Source organism: Ornithodoros turicata, chromosome 8 (genome assembly GCF_037126465.1).
Source record: "Ornithodoros turicata isolate Travis chromosome 8, ASM3712646v1, whole genome shotgun sequence".
Classification (NCBI taxonomy): domain Eukaryota; kingdom Metazoa; phylum Arthropoda; class Arachnida; order Ixodida; family Argasidae; genus Ornithodoros; species Ornithodoros turicata.
The window spans coordinates 23,641,971-23,659,963 of NC_088208.1; the positions used below are offsets into that span (position 1 = coordinate 23,641,971).

Sequence of the window (17,993 nt, forward strand, 5' to 3'; positions counted from 1 at the left end):
ACTGATTGATGGCCTATGTGTTCGTGTGTCGACACTATAGATGAAGCACGTTTCGGCTGAGTTCTCGTTCCCAGGGTTTAAATACGGTGAAGTATAGTTGAACCTCTGTTGTTGTTATTCTTTTTCTTTTTTGTTGTTGTTGTTCGTTTGTTTGTTTTGATGTTGACCCTCGGCGTGGTATCGCAGAGCGGTCCGCCTCCTGGTGTGCTTGACGTGGTACCCGCGAAGACACGTGAAAGGTACATGTACTTACAGTGCCTTTTTTTTTATTATTATTATTATTAATACGCTCTGCAGGTAGGTCAGCTTGGGGCGCTGCAAAGAGCCGGGATAGCCCGAAAACCCGGGCCGAAATCGGGCCTCAAAGTAGTTTTCACTTCCGGCTAGGGCACGGTTCGAGAGTTCTCGAGCTTGAGTCGGACCGAACTATTGTGAGCCATTCTTCCACGTTACTTAATCCTCAATATTCCTTCTGAAAACAAAAGCAGCAAAATGCCTGGGCCCTCTCTCTGTTTTTTTTTTTTCGCTCCAAAACGCTACCACATTAGCGTCGCGTTATTGTAGACTTTGCCATGTGAGGATGACGCCAGACTTGTACGTATCTTGAGTACGTACTCAAAATACAGTATTTTAAATACTTTTTCCGGTATTTTGGTACTCTACTCAATACTTTTTGAGACAGGTATTTTTAAAGTATTGAAAATACTTTTTTTTTAGTATTTGCTACTCAGTACTCAAAATACTTTCCTTCCTCGTCAAGCCGTATCCAGCACACTTCACCGCCGCGTCCAGATTTTCATCTCACTGGAAATTGACCCCTTCTTTCCTTTCTTTCATTGGGGGAGGGGTGGGGGAATTCGCGCATATGTCATTTATCCTCCTGTACAATAGGCTGGTTCCACGCTTGGCCTTGCTTTTCAATAGCCCGACGCCTTCGTCAGACAACGGTTCGTATTCATATTGCCAGGTGAATCCCCAGGGGATAAGGTACAAGAGCAATAAACAGCAAGGCAATAAACAAGCACCAGAGGTTGAGCGACCCCGAGCTGACATACAGGAGGGATTACGAAGTTTTGGGTCAGAACAGACCACTAAAGTTTACTTGTGTTCACCAAAGACCTTGCAAATAAAAGATACGCTTCAAGTTTATTCCTTTCATTTGTACGGCCGCGTTCAGAACATGCGTTTCACTTACTGCTAATACTAGAGTACCTTAAAGAGTATCTTAAATACTTCTTAGAATATTTAGTACTGTACTCAAATTATACTTTCAGCTTTGAGTATTCTGTCCTCTATTTTAAATACTTTTTACGCGGAGTATTTAGTATACTGTTTTGAATACTTTTCCACAGTATTATGTACATGTCTGGATGACGCCCTCATCGCGACTTGCACCGCAGATAGGCTCGCGAGACTCGATGCCAATGTATGGCCACAGGCGCAAACCGCACCAAAGGCTGCGTTTCCGCGCTCCAGGTACGTGTGTGCGGTTTACGCTTTATTATGAATCTCTATCATATGGACTTAATACCTGCCGGACGGATCGCATTACAAATCTGCCTCTGCGGCTGCCGGCCGTGCGACCTCATTGGTCCACTGGTGCAGCAACTGGTGCAGCTGAGAATCTTGTCTCCTTGTATTTGTTCCTGAAACATTCAAATGAGCCCTTCCCGCGACATCCGCGTCTTTTACAGTTTGGAAACCGGGCAACATCTCTATATTTTTCTTTTTAAATCAAATCAAGGACAGTTTGAAATGTTCCGTTGGCAACGTATAATCACTAGAGAGATAACCGATAGATAACGACCACAACAAAGGAAATTGAACGCACAGCAGGAAGGAAAGAAAGACAGGGAACGAACAAATTAAAACTTTTAGTTAATGACACGATCATGAAGGCGGTGGTATTCAGCCCAGTGAACTGCAACTAGCTCTTGTACCATTCCCCACAACTTCATACCATTCACACCGACTCACGGGCAATGGGATATGCGGTACTTAGGGTAAGTTACCACAGAGTAAGTGGCCACTAAACCTCGTGTCTCTCAAAATACTGTAGAAGTGTTTTTTTCCGCGTGGAAAATATTTTCGCGTTTTCGAACAGAGCTGCTTTGAGGATTGATTCGCGAGAACTTAAATTCGCGACACAGGTTTCCGGGAGTGCTTTGCTCTTGCATATCGTGCCGCCGTCAATACTCGGGCATATTTCGGCACGTACTAAGACATCCGTTGTTCACGTGGATTACGGCATTCTAGGTCTCTTCCTTTCTTCTCCTCACAGAGATGGGAGGAAAGGCCCTGTCAAATGGCCTTTAGGGACCCTGTAGGAGGCCATAGTACTGGCCGTGTGCAAGTTAGCCAGTTTATTTTAGCAGTTCTCATTAATTATCACTCGGGGCACAGACCAGTTCGGTTGAGATGTGGTACTATCATTCAAGCTGGTTTTGAGAATGCGGGGAAAGGCATGTTCTGGCTTCGTGGTATAGTGGTATATTGCATGTATATTGCAAAGCGTTTATAGGAGTAACAAAAGCATGATGAATTTTCATTTCTTTTCATCTTGCCTGATGGGATAAAACAATCTTCTGCGCTTGCTTAAACTGCCTACGCTACATGGAGTAGAAAGGGTTAGGTAGTCACGGTATAGTGTCGAACGCCGAACGATTTTCGCCCTCATATGGCCAGAGTTATTCGCGGGAACTTAAATTCGCGATTTTGGAGGTGTGCGCGAAAAACGCGAAAAATAATTCCGCGCGAAAAAAAACACTTCTACAGTATTGGTTCTCTATGCGAGGCGAAATTATCACAAAATTAGTTTTTAGTTTTCAGAAGCATGGCATCAATCGTCTGGAAACATTGCTCTCGCAACGCCGATTTCAGTCTCCTGATGACCAAAGTTGATGGCAGCACGTGGATGGCAGTCTTCCAACGTGAGGCGGGGAGCGCAGACCGGGAAGCTGCGCGCACGCTGTTGCTAGGAGATAGACGAGAGAGATCGCGGTGACGTCGGTTACCCTTGGAGGGTCCGAAACTACGAAGTTTGAGTAGTAATCCTTTGAAGTTTGAACGGAGTTGATTTACAATACTAGTTGATGTCTGCAGTTGCACTTTAATGGTGGAACACCCCACAACATTGTCTTCTTCTTCTTGTTATAGCTTTCAGCACGTCAATACGTCATTTCGGCAAGTCGTCGCATGCTGTTCAACTCAACACCAAACTCCGTAAAAGCGCATTACCCCCTTTTTACGTCTATCAGGTCAATCTGATAGCTATATCGGGAAATGCCTCACGCCGGCTTGCGTCGACGCTAAACTTGTTCCACGTCTCAAGTCAAAAAAGCAATGAGAACCGCAACGGATTCTTCCTCGCCGCGCGCGCTAATATTTCACGCACGGATGGAGCCCGTGCGAAACGTGCTTCTCATTCGAAAACAAGTTTGTCTTCTCCCTCGATCCTCCTAGATTACAAAGAGGAAATGACTTCATACGTAAGCTTCAGTAACGACATACTTGGCAGACAGGAAGAAAATAAAAAAAAAGCTATCGCAATGCATTTGCGGATGGGATATATATTGTGGGTTCATGTTGTATTCGGTTTGTATTTGTATTCGATGAAACGCTCCCATAGCATCGTCATCGTGTATTTGTTGCTGGTGTTGTATTGTATGTAATGTAAGTAATGCATTTTCTATACGTTTATGTTGTAAGCTCGATGACAGTGCTCGATCTACTTTATTCACGCCACAATCATATAATATCCCACATCTAATGGGGTATGTTACCACCATTGCTGCGGTGAAACACTTCGTATCGTCGTCATCAGTTCGTCACCATGTCTCTGTTGTTGCATAATGCGTTAAACGAGGCATGCGCGACCTCTTTCCAGAGAAAAAAGGCGTATCCTAACACGCAGAAGCCCTTGACCTCTGATCTAAAAAGTCATCGAGCTAAAGCGCACCACTAAAGGAGGAGGAGGACACAGAGGAAAAGCCCGTCAAACGGAAGGTCGACTTTGCTATCCTGTTAAAAAAAGAAAAATAATTAAAAGTTTCCAGACAAGCCTCGGGGCAATTGTCAGAGTACGCGTAGCGTGAACACAGGGGACCGAATTGACGTCGAATCATTGTACAAGAGTCCTCCTTCTTCCGTTGAATGTCGCAAGTTACTTTAATTTCGCGTTAGCGCTGCGAACCAACTGTGGCTATGAGCGGCGTACAGACGTGGACAGATGGAGAGAGGACAGCAGGAAGGAGTGGGGGACAGGAGGGTTAGTATGCGTACTGGGCCGACTTCAGGAGGAACTGTGCCGACATTCGTCTCGAAAGTCTTCAGAAAACCCAGGGAAAACCTCAGACAGCACAGTCGGTGGTAGGATTCGAACCCACCACCTCCCACTTTTCAGCTACGCGCCTAATTGGCTACCACCAACGAGCTTGACGCCTTAATCCGCCCGGCCATGCCGCTGGTTTTGGGAGAATGAGGGTGTAAGACAGGTGGATTGGCAATGGTACCAGTTCCGTAGGATCATGGAATTTGGTTGGAAACACTGTAATATAGGCTATAGTGATGAAGCGCCACTATGGTTCTAAATCTCGTGAATATCTAAAAGCTGATCTGCTCATAATGGCCACTCAGTAACGTAGGCTAAGAGACTTGTTTATATCGTTGGAGCAAGAGTATACGTCACGGCTCGGGAAACATGTATCGCCGGGGTCTACAGGGACATGTGCGCCTGGGTGGTGCTGCCACGCGCCGTCCCATGTTCGTTCGTGCGTGCACTTGCTATTTCTCTTTTTCCTGCGTTTCGCTTTCGGTTCGGTGGGACGTAGTTTCGAAATGCCCAGCAAAGCGAGCGCTATTATGATCGTCAGGAAGCTGTTATTAACCGAGGTAAGTACGTGCTTCTTCTGAAAGCACGCGAATGCGTGTTTCTCAGCTTCGTTTTTAATAGCAAATACGTGCTCCTATCCTAAACTTCAACTCCAACACTAACCATTCGCCTGTGGAGTAGCTGTCCCACCAGCTCCATGTCTTTCATTCATGCAATTCAAGCCAATCCAATTAAACTTATCCTGCAGCATTTTCGCATAAGCGGGTGTTATTTAATGTTGTATGACCAACACGAATTCTATGCCGTATAGGTACGTCCAAAGCTATTTAAGTTCTTTGATGCACATCCTGAAGTTGTGCTTACAAGCAAATAAGGGAACCAATAAAAAGAGGGGGAAAAGAAACCCTGACGCTTCGCCAAAAACTTTGACCTCCAGAAGCAGTCTGTTCTGCTTCGTTATTCCACTTCACCGCCACCAGCGAGCGTCTTGCATAAATATCCTCGCCCGTGACAGACAGCCTGGCGGCCCCTTTTCTGCTGCATGACCAGGCGAAACGCTGTCTGCCCATGACGTATTTGTGCTCGTAACGGGAACGACGAAACGGAGTTCGCGGCTAAACTTACACGGAGGCGACGCAAGCTTAAACGCGCACCTCCTCCTTCCGTCGCCTTGGTTACATGAGGTCTGTCTGTCGCCCTACATTCACGTCCATATGCACGTCACAAGGAGTCTGGTTAGAAATACAACAACAACAACAAAATACATGACGATCATCACGTGGGGTGGTTCACGCTGAGGTGCAGTACCCTAGCCCCTTACACGTGTGTACAGTTCTATGGACCTCTTGGCATCAAGAAAGTACACGGTGACCGGCAAGCCGTCCATCGGCAAGTTGTGGTCCACTATGTGATTTCCTTCCTTAGGACTCTAGTCGAACACACAGGCTTTTAGAAATCCGGTAGCGACGCCTCGCCACATAAGCGTACCGGAGTAGCCCGCCAATGTAGAGTTGGGCTAACCTCTTCATATTTTTCCTCCTTTAAACAAACGAACCAACCAGGTCACATAAGAAATAACGAAATGAAGAGAAAACCCCCCCGAAATGGAGCACCGAGGGTGAATGGAAAACAGAGTACAACTCTAAAGAGTGTGGAGCAAACCGCTGGTCGTTTTTTTTTTAAATTCCGTATTAGCACCGCGAAGCAACTGTGACTATGAGCGGCGTACAGACATGGACGGATGGAGAGAGGACAGTAGGAAGGAGTGGGGGACAGGGGTGTTACTATGCGTCCTGGGCGGACTTCAGGGCGAACTGTGCCGTCATTCGTCCGGAAAGTCTTCGGAAAACCCAAGGAAAACCTCAGACAGCACAGCAGGTGGTAGGATTCGAACCCACCACCTCCCAGTCTTCAGCACGACCTTGGCTACCACCAACAAGCGGGACCGCTCGCCCATGCCGCTGGTTCGCTGGCCATTAGTAACACGTGACCCTGACGGTGTTGGGCAGAATTCAGACGATAACCCCTAGTTGCACATGAGAGAACTGATGTTCTGAGGCTGGACCGGTAATCCAGAAGATGTGGGTTCGAGTCTTACAGCTGACTAACCTTTTCAGTGACTTTCATCTTTCATCCCTAGTTGCAGCCACGTTGAAGGGCTTCCTATGCGGATACTATTCAACTGAGCACGCAGTATCTGCATCTCCGTTTCGTATGTCCGACATTCTGTAAGGACATGCTCTGTGTCTACCATGCAATTGGAATCCTAAGCTCCTCATCACAGCATCCGCTCCTGTACTTGAATTGTAGAGCGAAGGCAGCATTGAGGCGAAGCCTGTGCAGAATTACAGCGTATCGATATTTCATTTAAAAATATGGTACACAACAAAAACAACAACTTTATTTTAAGATGATGAATGAGGAGTTTCATCGCCAGGGGGCCATACTGTACCACATTGCTGGTGGTGATGTGGGGAATGAGATCATGAACCCCTTCACAATAAGGATCGAGGTCCTATATATAGTACAGAAAAATAGTATAGACTACTACAAAAATAGCAAACTATAACGCCCTGTGTATACTTCCGTTCTATATCCCCGTTGGCAGACAAAAAAAAAAAGGAAGAAAAAAAAACGGAACCGCTGCTTCTTTCAATCGCATCATTAAACTGCCCCCGAAAAGCAGCGGTGCATAATGATTGACAGCGCTTACGCACAAGGTTGCATTGGCCTCAGTAAGCCCCCCCACGCTGTCAACTTAGCACTCTCTGCTGTCTTTTGCATTTGGAAACGTGCCTGGCGCTAAAACCCGTATAGTTCCGGAGTAAGTCTATTCCCGTTCGACGCAGTGACAAAATCGTGGCACCCTGCCCGCACCAACGACGCTTGCGTAAGGTCCTTTTCTTGCTGCAATGGACTCGAGTTTCCCAGGAAGATGATGCTATCCTTGTGTTCATTGATACAGACGTGGAAAGATGCAGCGTGAAGACTTGCATGTAGCGTCTGGCTTTTTTTTTCGGATTAAATGCCTTTTTTTGGACTCAGGGAGGAAAAAAGGGGGTGCTGTTGTTAGATATGAATTTGGGGGTGAGACAGGGTGCTGTTCAGGGGGTTATATTTTTTCTTTCCTGTTCACCAGGTGGCCCGCCGGTAAAAGTGCACATATTGGTCGAACATATGCGCGCATTATAGTCGCAAGCAACGCATGTTGTAACATTAAATGTGCTTAACATAATTTATTTTTGCGCTCAAGTAGCATTGTTGTGGATTGCCGACTTCCTGCAACAGCGAGAAATTCTCATCAGAAGAAGAGAAACAGAGAGAAACTTACTGTACCACAGGGTGTTCCTCAAGGAAGTGTCTTAAGTCCATTGCCATCGAACATAGTCATGAAACGCCTCAAAAACTGCATCCCCAGAAAGGTCAGTGCGTCCATATATATCTATACGCGGATGACGTGTATATCTGGACTGTCGGAAAGTCCCGACTGGCAATTCAACATCGCTTGCAACGTTCATTAGACGGCCTTGGGAGCTTCTACGTGGTACAGGAATGAATATTTCAGCGGAGAAAAGCGCAGTACACCCCTTCACCCGAAAGCACATCCATAGACTCCAGCGCTAACTCGTGGACAACCTGCTCAAACAAGCGAAGCATCACAGGTTTCTGGGAGTCGTTTTGGACCGCAACCTTTCATGGCAGACACATGGACTAACTTGCCACAAGAGCCCAACGGTGGGTAAATGCCGTCCGTCAGTTTTCCGGTATACGATGGGGAACGAACGAACGAACGAACGAACGAACCCTTCTGCTGCCTCATAAAGCACTCGTGCGTGAGCTAATGCTATACAGCTTGCCTGTATTGCATGTAATATCTCGAACATCGTACAACATAAACTTCGGTGTGTAGGGAGCCTGCGGCCTAGTTGAAGCCAAGGAGTTTCCAACTGATGTCATTCGTCGTAGAGAATTTGCTCGCCAACATCTGCGGTTGATCGCCCACCGCCGGCGTCACCCCGGCGTGTCCGTAAGCGGCAACACAGCATAGCCTTCCACTGCATCAGGGACGCATCGCCAAACATTCCTTCATTCACAGTGGCACCTCCGCCCCCCGCTGTTCCCCCGTGGACGCTTCCAAAGCCATCCATTTCGCGCATATTTCTGACGTCAACAGGAAGAAAAATGAAACCCCACTTCCCGTCCTCAGACACACCACGCTGGCAATGATGAGCAAAAGATACAGCAACCATACCGCGGTGTTAACAGGTGCCTCCAGCGACGGATCTTCTGCGGCCTTTGTTATACCTGCCGAGTCCATCTAAGCGGCCCTGCAGTGCGTAGCGAACATGGGTATATTCGATGATCTTTGGCAGCAGTGGTTGTGGAGATCCTAAAGGCACAAAAGACACTAGAAGCGAAAGGGCACCGGTTTGCTCTGCAGTGGATCCCTGGCCACATTGGAATACGAGGCAACGAAGAAGCGGATTTCGTGGCTGCAGCGGCTCACCGCATCCCCCAAAATCGTTCCCAACATACTCTCAAAAGGTGGTAGGCGATCCGGTCTTTCAGCAATGGTGTCGACCCTGGCCGTTGAACAGTGATGTCAAGAAATCGCACAGTGGTCATTCCCCCAATCGGTTGACCCCGCACTGTCCACACGTCGCCAGTAGAAATGGTATGATGAATGATGACCTTATGATGTTCGCCAGCCGGAGTCCCCGACGATGATAAACATGGAGGAGTCGTTGATGATCTCTTCCCAATCGTCGTTCCCGGGTCCGGTTGATACTGGACCTGTTACCTGTCTTCACTGCACTGGAGCCGAGACTGAAGTTCCCGTGATGTACGAGGGATTTATTTACAACTTATATTTACAAGAGTCGAATATAACACATGACGGAGGAAAAGTCGAGTCCTGACTTTCCGACTCCGTTGTCCAGCTCAGATCTCCCTTCTCACCCTCTGACTCCCCTTAAAAAGGGTGACAACTTGGGCCACAACCTTAACTGGGATGGCCAATCGGGCAGCCCTGGTTCAAACTTCATCAGCCCCTGGTTGGACTGGTTTAAATTTTGACAGCAGCAGTTCCTCGGAATTCTCCGCCCCTCATTCTCAATTTACGAGTAACGGTCTCGGCTGTCAAGTCGTGCACATCGCAGTTTTGAGCAGTGCAAGACGCGAGAGCATCTTCCCTGATTTAGTGTCGGGGAAAACAATTGTCCCCTGTCGCCCCCGCTGCAGCTGCGTAGCCTCCGTGGTAGCCAGCGAGTGGCGTCCACCCTGAGCTTTCTAACGACCTCTACATCGCCTTTACCCCTTTGTTCCGCTGCAAGTTGGGCTTCACCGATTCAATGCTGTGCAAAGCCTGCGCTGGCTCGGCCACCATTGAGCATGTGACCGCCCGTGGACGACGACGATGTGACCCTGCTGGGTGGAGCTGGGCCGTAGCGTCCAATGTGGCTGCTTTTGTACTATCTGATCGTAACTGATATCTGAGGTCGCTCCGCGCGTTACATCATGACTAGCCCTGGCCAATCGCCCTCAGTGGCTAACGGCCATTGCTCTGAGGTGGAAGAAGAAGAAAAAGAAGCTGGCTCGTCTGTTCTACCGGCACCGTCCTAGCGTGAGGACAGATATTCCCAGGCGACAACCCTTCGAGTTCACCGCTCACGTACCGGTTGCGGTACTGTCGCCCACGCCACTTCAGCCTTTCACTGGAACCCGCTCGGCTTACACCGCACTTGCCCACACTATCATGCAGCTGCTCTACCGACTGCCATAACCACAAGCCGTATGCCCAGCGGTCCCTCGTCCATGTGTCGTCCTCTTCTCCTCTTCGTGGTATCGACGCGGACATCAACCGCATGCACAGCTCCGCGTCTGAGGCGGAGGGGGAGTGATGTGACGGCCCGTGGACGACGACGATATGACCCTGATGCCACGCGCTACCGAGCTGGCTCGTCGGTTCTGCCGGCACCGTCCTAGCGTGAGACCACGATCATCTGCCCACTGTTACACTCCATCATCGCCGGTCAGGACTCGCGTAGAGGAGCACCACCTCCTCTACAAGCACATCCTCATGGCCTGCCAGCGCTTCACGAATGCACGACGTGTGGGTGACACAGCTTTGCTATGGAAACGCTTTCCGCGGGCTTCCGGAATACAATTCCTTAAACGTGTTGAAACGGTGTTTTTTTGTAGCGTACACCATTTAAAAGGTCGTTCTTCAGGACACCCTCCACTGTGGTGTGAAACTCAAACCACAAAGGCGTCGGGAAAATAGAAGACACAGCAATCCGGTGGAGGCAGGTTGAGGCAAACGCTTCGGGGCGGCAGACACCAACATTTCGAACAGGGACTGTCGCTGAACAAGAGAACAAAATCTGAACGGAGAAAGGCTTGAGGCTTTCTATGTGTTTGCCTTGTGCTTGAGGCTTTGTGTGCTTGTCCTGTCTTCTGTGTTCCAGCCTCAGAACATCAATCTCCATCATGAACAATCTCTGTTCGAGTCGACGGATCCGGACACGAGGCCCTTGCTTCGATCACAAAGGTCTCTGCTACAGCTCAAAAAGTTTTTTTTTAAGATATAAAAGAAAACTTACTGGGTGGAGAGTTAAGCACACAAGAAGCACGTCGCTCATTTTGCTGACGTCAACTAGCTTCACCAACCGTGTCTCAAAGCCAGCAAGAAATCACTGCAGCCTCAGACATCCAAGACCACCGCGCGCTGGTTTTTCTCTTTCCGAAGCGTTCTCTCATTTTTGACGCGTGCAACAGAGCACGTTCTGCTTTTTCTCGAGCTACTTTCGAGAGCTTTTGTTTAGATATTGTTCTTCACTCAATGTTTGTTTTGATTGAGAAGCCCTATTTCTGTTCGACAAGATCTGCCACCTTCGTTGGGGAGGGCTTTGGCAGGTATAATGTACTTTTGACGGTTTGAGCAAGCATCGCACCCGCGCTGCTTTCAGCACTTAAAGGGACCATGAAAGGATTTTTGACAAGCCCACGATCATTTTTAATTAGTTCCTCTGTACTAAAGCATTCACTCTGTGAAATATGAAGATGAAAATCGTACAAATAGTGAAAATATTCTATATTTACCACAGGCGTGAACGGCAGCTGCTACGGCCCGCCTCCGAGGCGAACTGGCCGTGACATCATACACAGAACATGTTGCCGATTCGCGGACGGGCTTTTGCGAGCAAAGTGCAAAATTTTCAAACAAGCTTGCATACTTTGTCATTAAATAAGTTTTAATTTGACTTGGAGACACGAATGTAACTAACCGTTGACACAGAATCCTACGAGAAATGTAATATAGCCGTTGACTGTCAGCATGGTTACCGGAGCACGTTTTCCTCTTTGAACTTCTTCTTCGTCAGAACATACCTTCGTCGGTGACATTTTACGAGCTGCTGCGTACCGAACGATCCATAGACGCTGTATGTGTCGCATAACCTCTTCCTCAATTGCTGATAATTTGCCTTTCGCCATATTTCAAGTGATTTCGACGGGAGATATACGACGTCGTTGTTGTCCAAACCGAAACCATGCATCCACGTGGTCCGGCGGGGTGTGTCTTCCTCGTCGTTCACAGTTGGCTGAGAGGATTGGATGGCGATGACGTAAGCCCACTTCGAAGGCATATATCCAGCGGTCACGCCCTGCTATTTTTGTCTGATAATTGCGCCCCCGTTGTACTGAATACGGTTAAAAGTCGATGTGTGTACGATAGTGATGAATCATGAGAACGGTTTCCCGCAGAGTACTCGGAATCCTCGAAAATCATTTCATGGTCCCTTTAAACACAGCAAGGATTTTTTTCCTTTTGTTTAAGCACAAGTTTAAGGACACCGCAAGGATCAGTTTCGAAGCACACAGCAAGTTTGTTTCCTTGACTCGACTGACTGAAATTGTGCAGGTGGATAGCGTGCAGGATATTTTCCATCATCGCGACGTTTTTTTTTTTTTTTTTTTTTTCGGAAACATCGTAACTAAGACGTCGAAAGAGCCACGTAAGCCAGCTTGCAAAAGCGCGTGTTCTATTCCCAGAGGCAACATAAGAGCCGCAGTCACAGAGGAACATCTTCGCCAGCGGCAATGTAGTCCGCGCATCAGCGTACAAGGAAGGAACAGTTTGAAGCATGCGGTCGCACTACGTTGTGACTCGGAGGCGACATGCTCCCGCCTAAGCCAATCATAGACTTTTTGTAGATTGAAATGGCCACTGACAAGGCCACCTAGGTGCACAACGCTTGCTTAACGACCCCTCTCACTCCTTCACCACCCAGACGTGTAAAGAGTCGCGATGTCGTCTGCTGCGGCCACTCGAAGCAGAAGACATCTAACACAGACTTTCTCTTGCTACCGCTGGCTGCCCATGTGGCTCACGGCGGCTCGTCTCCATAGCTACGGCCGCCGAACGGTCGTGATTGGCGGACTCTTGTCTACGTCACGTCGTTTAAGCGATCGGACTGTCTTTATCTAGATAGTGTTGACAGTCGTACGACAGCATCGTCCGCCAAAATATCTTGCATGGTCGCTACTCACAGAGCGCTTGATTAAATAAACAGTGCTTCGGAGCGATCCTAAATGGCATTTTAAGGCTCCTTTAGGAAACACAAAATCAGGACGTAGTGTTGACACACTACCGAAATATAGATGCATAAAGCCGCATAAGGCCGTTGAAAAAGTGACAAACAACGAGCATACTGTCGTCTTCCCAAGCAATGCTCAACTATAGCCGGGGAATGAAGCCACTGGGAAGAAAGGGGATACTGGAGGGTCTTCCTGGCAGCAATCGGAGACACGGGAAAGTGCACCGATTCTAATCAACTCATTGAGGGTCTCCTATGCGCTGGAAGAGAAGCGTAAACAGCAGGGACAACGGGAGCCCCTTTGTGGAAAGTTCTAGATGAATGCTTTCCTGCACGCACATAATTGCGCTGGTACAACAACGAATACACGATGGCGATGTTATGGGGTGTTTCACCGCCTTAAAGGAGCACTGCAAAAATTTCTCCTCGCGGAATGAAAGATGGCGTTACCTTGACAGCAATATAGAAGGAATCAAATTCAGCCGTGATTTATGAGCTGACGAAACAGCAATTTACGCTCATTCCCTTCTCTCATGCTCAAGATAGGTGGCAATACGTCATTGGTATCCCCGAATGATTTGCCCAATCATTGCGGGAGAGCGTTTGAGGAGACCAATCGGAGGCCTTCTCCGCATTGTCGGGCTTCTTGAGAAAGAGAGGGAGAAGTTCGCTCATAAATCGCGAACGACGCAACGGATTTATCCCGTTGCTTTTCTGTTGGTGTCAAGGTAACGTGCCCTTTGATTCCGGACAAGTCTTGTCCTGTTGCTTCTTGCTCATCGTTGTCTTCCTTGTCTAAGCGACCGAAGACTACTTGGAGTTACGTTTATCAACAGAAACATTTATACGACAGACTTTTCAAGTGCTCGTTCTGATAATTATCGGTGTATAATTATTTTCACCGACCGCGTAGAAAAACGGTGGACGTTTATCGGTGCTTTTCGGCGGGTAAATACGGAAAACCTTTAAACCCTACAGATAAGGTAAAGGAGACGTCTCCTAAAGTGCCTTTCCAGTTAGAAGAAACCGTCGCTCTAAATCATTCACGGTTCCTCGCTTGCGATCGCCTGCCCCAGAATTCAGACCCAGAATCCCCGCTGTCGCATCGAAGGAAGAATCAGCACACAAAAGAGCGCTAGACCCACTCTTAGCGGACACACGATGGACAAGGGCGAAAAGAAGAACCTCTTCTTATACGGTCCGTCATTAGTGGGATTACCGGGCAGGCTAAACGAGGCGTGTCCCAGCGCTTCGCCGGGGAGCCATCCAAACAGCTGCGTGCAAGAGGCTTGGAGGAGAAAGCGGGTCACTCTCCACGATGGCTGCATCACCGGGGATACTTGTCGCTGTCGGCACGAAATCTGACGAGGGTTACCTGGTGTCGCAACGATAAATAGCACTTGATCTTATAGGGGGGGCCCCACGCGGCAATCGGAAGTTAGTGTTGTTTTGGAACCATTACGTGGTACGCAGGCCTTTCATTTAGGACGGCAGGGGGCGGGTAAAGACAGGATTAGAAGAGCGTGTTAGTTATATTGAGACACGTTTATAAGACCATTATCATTACTGAAGACCATTATCACTACTGATTGCTGGAAAGCACGGAGCCTACTGTATGTGTGTCATAAAAATATACGTTTTGGTGTCCGTGTTTTCACACGATCCTCACGCATCCTCACCGGAAGATTCGAGTGGAAGAAAACGAAAAAAAAAAAACAAACTGTTCACGGAGTCGAAGTTCCGCCCTGTGTTATGAGCGTTCACATGGTGCCGGAATATAGGGAGTGGCGTATACTGCGCACTTAGCAGACGACACCGTCACCGTCTTTTGCTGTCGTCTGCTACGGAATATCTTGTGGCTATGTCGCATGATATTCCCCACGGTTAGCAGTGCGCGTGAAGACACGACGTTGAGCGTCCCCGTTCACGTGACAGCAGAAAGCTGTGACGTCTTCCGCATCTTCCGCTGGAGTATTCTGAGAAATGTCGCTCGTATCAACACACGGTGCCTCAACTGCGTACTACTACAGCATTGTTTTCCCTCTGCAAGTCCATACAGTGGCTCCTATATAACATCGCACGGTCACGTTTTCAACCCAACATCTTTTCGGGGCCACGTGACAGCTGACCTACCTCGCCGTCGAACGACAATTCGTTACGCGAACGAATGCATGCCAAATAATGTCCACCGAGAAGCACCTGCGTTACCTTTCTCTTTACCAATCTAATAACTTTCCTCTCTCTCTACGCTCACGTCGGTATAGTAATACAGCCGTTTTACGCAGCTAGCCATGCGTGGAACAAAATCTAATTGAAAAAGTCACGCGCATATGGGTTATCGACCCGTCCTTTCACAAAAGATGCCGGTAGAACCGGTGTATGAAGCCTCGTACAACATGTTTGCATAGATGGTCAGTCGCGTACGCCATGAAACCCGACAAAGACGGCCCCCGCTCTCAGGTTGCGAGGCTTCTCGAAGCGTTGGAAGTCATCCGAATCCTGACAAACCACCCTGCGAACGAACGGAGAACAGAGTGAGCACACACTCCCGTCCAGTCGATTAAATCGATAACGCCGTCTGTACATTCTTTCAGAGTCTTTACCAGGTAGAAGCGGTGACATTGGGGGGAGACCGCGCGTCGGTAAGGTTCGCCGCCTGAGTGCATTCAACAGGGTGGCCTATCTGGTGGTGGTGGTTGTGGGGTGGGGCGGGGGGGGGGGGAAGGGCGTACTTTTTGGAGGGAAAAGGTACATAGGGCTCATGTTTCTTTTCTGGGAAATGTTTTACCGCTAGATGAAGAACAACAACAACAACAGATGATGACGATGAGATGGGGTGTTTCACCGCAGAATCATTATGCGACGAATTATAATAGTAATAATTATTATTATTATTATGATTGGGAGTAGATTTATTCATTTATATGACGATATGACAAGGATTTGTTATTTTTTGTTAGAATGTCGTAATTTGTAGCAACACTAAGCGTCAGCATCTCGTCTGTCACTCATCATTAAAGTTGATTTATCGTCATGGCCTGTACAAGCGAGTGAAGAACATTGTATCCTGTCTTCGACTTCCTCACAGAGATCGCGTCAATACAAGTCGCGGGCTCGATCCTAGTCACGTGATCCTGGCCGAGGACGCCAGCAACCAGGTGGCAGTGTGCAAGTTGCTTAGGCGCGCTCTCTTCGGCAGGTGGCGTTAAATTGTGGTGCACTGTGAGCTGTACATGGATGGCGTATTTTGAAACAATAGCTCATGGATTTGTTTTTCTTCCCATCTATACGGAGCTTATTACGAATTCGCTTCGTAACAGTGAGCGGTGAAAATCTAGATTGGGAAGGGAACATATAGAAGAATAACGTTTCAAAGAAATAACAACTGGTGGCACCAACTTGTTACATGCTTACATCTCTATCGTAATTTTTGTTGTGAGCGAGTGTAAATAAAGATATGAACTTTTTATTTACGTTCATAATTTAAACTGGGAATATCAGAATATTTATTTATCATTGTGTTAGGGTTTTCGCGTTTTATTGCACACGTTATCTATTTTTTCCCCCAAGCTTATTAAATGATTTCTGACGCATTCTGGATACATCCGCGTGATAACATAGTTTTTCCGTTTCGTTTGGTACTCGGTTTCATTGCATTTATTTATTGGATGTATAGGCTGCCCAGCTAACGAGCACAAAGATTAAAAAAAAAAAAATAAAGGAAGACACGGAGCGGTCTTCGTGAATAAAACCAACTGAACATGAAATTTTGCGTGAAAATGGCAAATGGAGAGATCGCAGGAAATAGACAAACGGATTTATAAGTACTAACTGTGGGATGAGTCGCAGTTTCGGCAAGCAGCGCTGCCCTCAGCAGGACTAAATAGGATCGTTGACGCTTTTCCCTGTAAACCCTCCTTCTGCCCAGAAGAAGAACAGTCTCTGGTAGAAATATCGGCTCTCGTCCTGAGACACTTCCGCCTCTGCATTGGCATCCCTTCATACTTCTTCTGCTTCTAATCTTCACAGTTCTATTTCATCTTCGTGGTCATCCGCACACTTCATATTAAATATTACGTAATATAACTTTCTTTAATTTAATAATATTACTTCATTATTTTAATATGTTACGTATGTATAATTGTACTTATCTCTCCCTCATCAATTTCTGTGCCAAACAATGCAGGGGAACGGGAGGGGATATATATTATTAGACCAAAGGGAAAGAAAAAGGGGGGGAAAGGTCAGCTAAACGGGACGGCGGCTTGCTATTCCGCAAAGAAAAAAGAAAAATAAAGGAAAGAAGAATAAAATCAATCAAAAAAGAAACAAAGAATTAGGAAATAAAGGATAAACTAACAAACGGTGAAAGAAGGTGAAAGAAGGATCTGATTAAAGACAAAGATGACAAAAAAATATGACTAACAAACAGTGAAAGAAGGGACGGTATAATTATGTATCTGAGGGCCAACCAAGACTATAGGTCCGCTTGCTATTGCTGTTTCTGGCGGGCCACTCAGAGTATAGATAATCTGCACGTTCCCTTTGCTTTAGGCTACAGTGCCTGCAGTGCATTTGAATGACGTTCTTGCCTTCTCTTTCCAGGGACAGGTACATTCGGTAGGGTGTGCCTCGTCAGGGATCGGAGCAGTTCCTATTACGCGATGAAGATCTTGGAGATCGCGGATATCATTCGGCTAAAGCAGGTGGAGCATGTCAAAAATGAAAAGAGCATCTTGCTCCAAGTCGACCATCCATTCATCATACAAATGTAAGTACAACGTACGAAACCAAAAATAGCACGCGGGACAAAGACAGGTTCCGCCATATGAAAGCGTGGGATGAAAATACAATTCGGGACGGAAAAATAGCCACATATTCCGCGGTACTGTGGTGGTACAAGGAACTTTCGTACGAGCAACATAATGTGTCAGAAAGGCTTTATACGTTGCTGTGAAAAAAAGAGAGAAGAAAAAGAAAGAACAGAAAAAAAAACGTAAAAAATTCATTAAAAACTATATGCTAGCTGCGTTATCGCGGGTGCTTTCTTCAACGAAGTCGGACAG

The 17,993-nt window shown here is 47.3% G+C and overlaps 2 protein-coding genes across 7 annotated transcripts in view; one reads left to right on the forward strand and one right to left on the reverse strand.

Moving 5' to 3' along the window:
• LOC135366729 (schwannomin-interacting protein 1-like) overlaps positions 1-17,993 on the reverse strand; it is a 176,982-nt gene that overhangs the window by 131,693 nt on the left and 27,296 nt on the right. The gene's annotated exons all lie outside the window — the stretch shown is intronic.
• LOC135366730 (cAMP-dependent protein kinase catalytic subunit 3-like) overlaps positions 1-17,993 on the forward strand; it is a 98,635-nt gene that overhangs the window by 51,446 nt on the left and 29,196 nt on the right. For all 4 annotated transcript variants that reach the window (XM_064599582.1, XM_064599584.1, XM_064599580.1 and 1 more), the window contains exon 2: positions 17,533-17,698. In XM_064599582.1, coding sequence (XP_064455652.1) covers positions 17,533-17,698 — 166 coding nt within the window. The remainder of the gene's footprint in view (positions 1-17,532; positions 17,699-17,993) is intronic.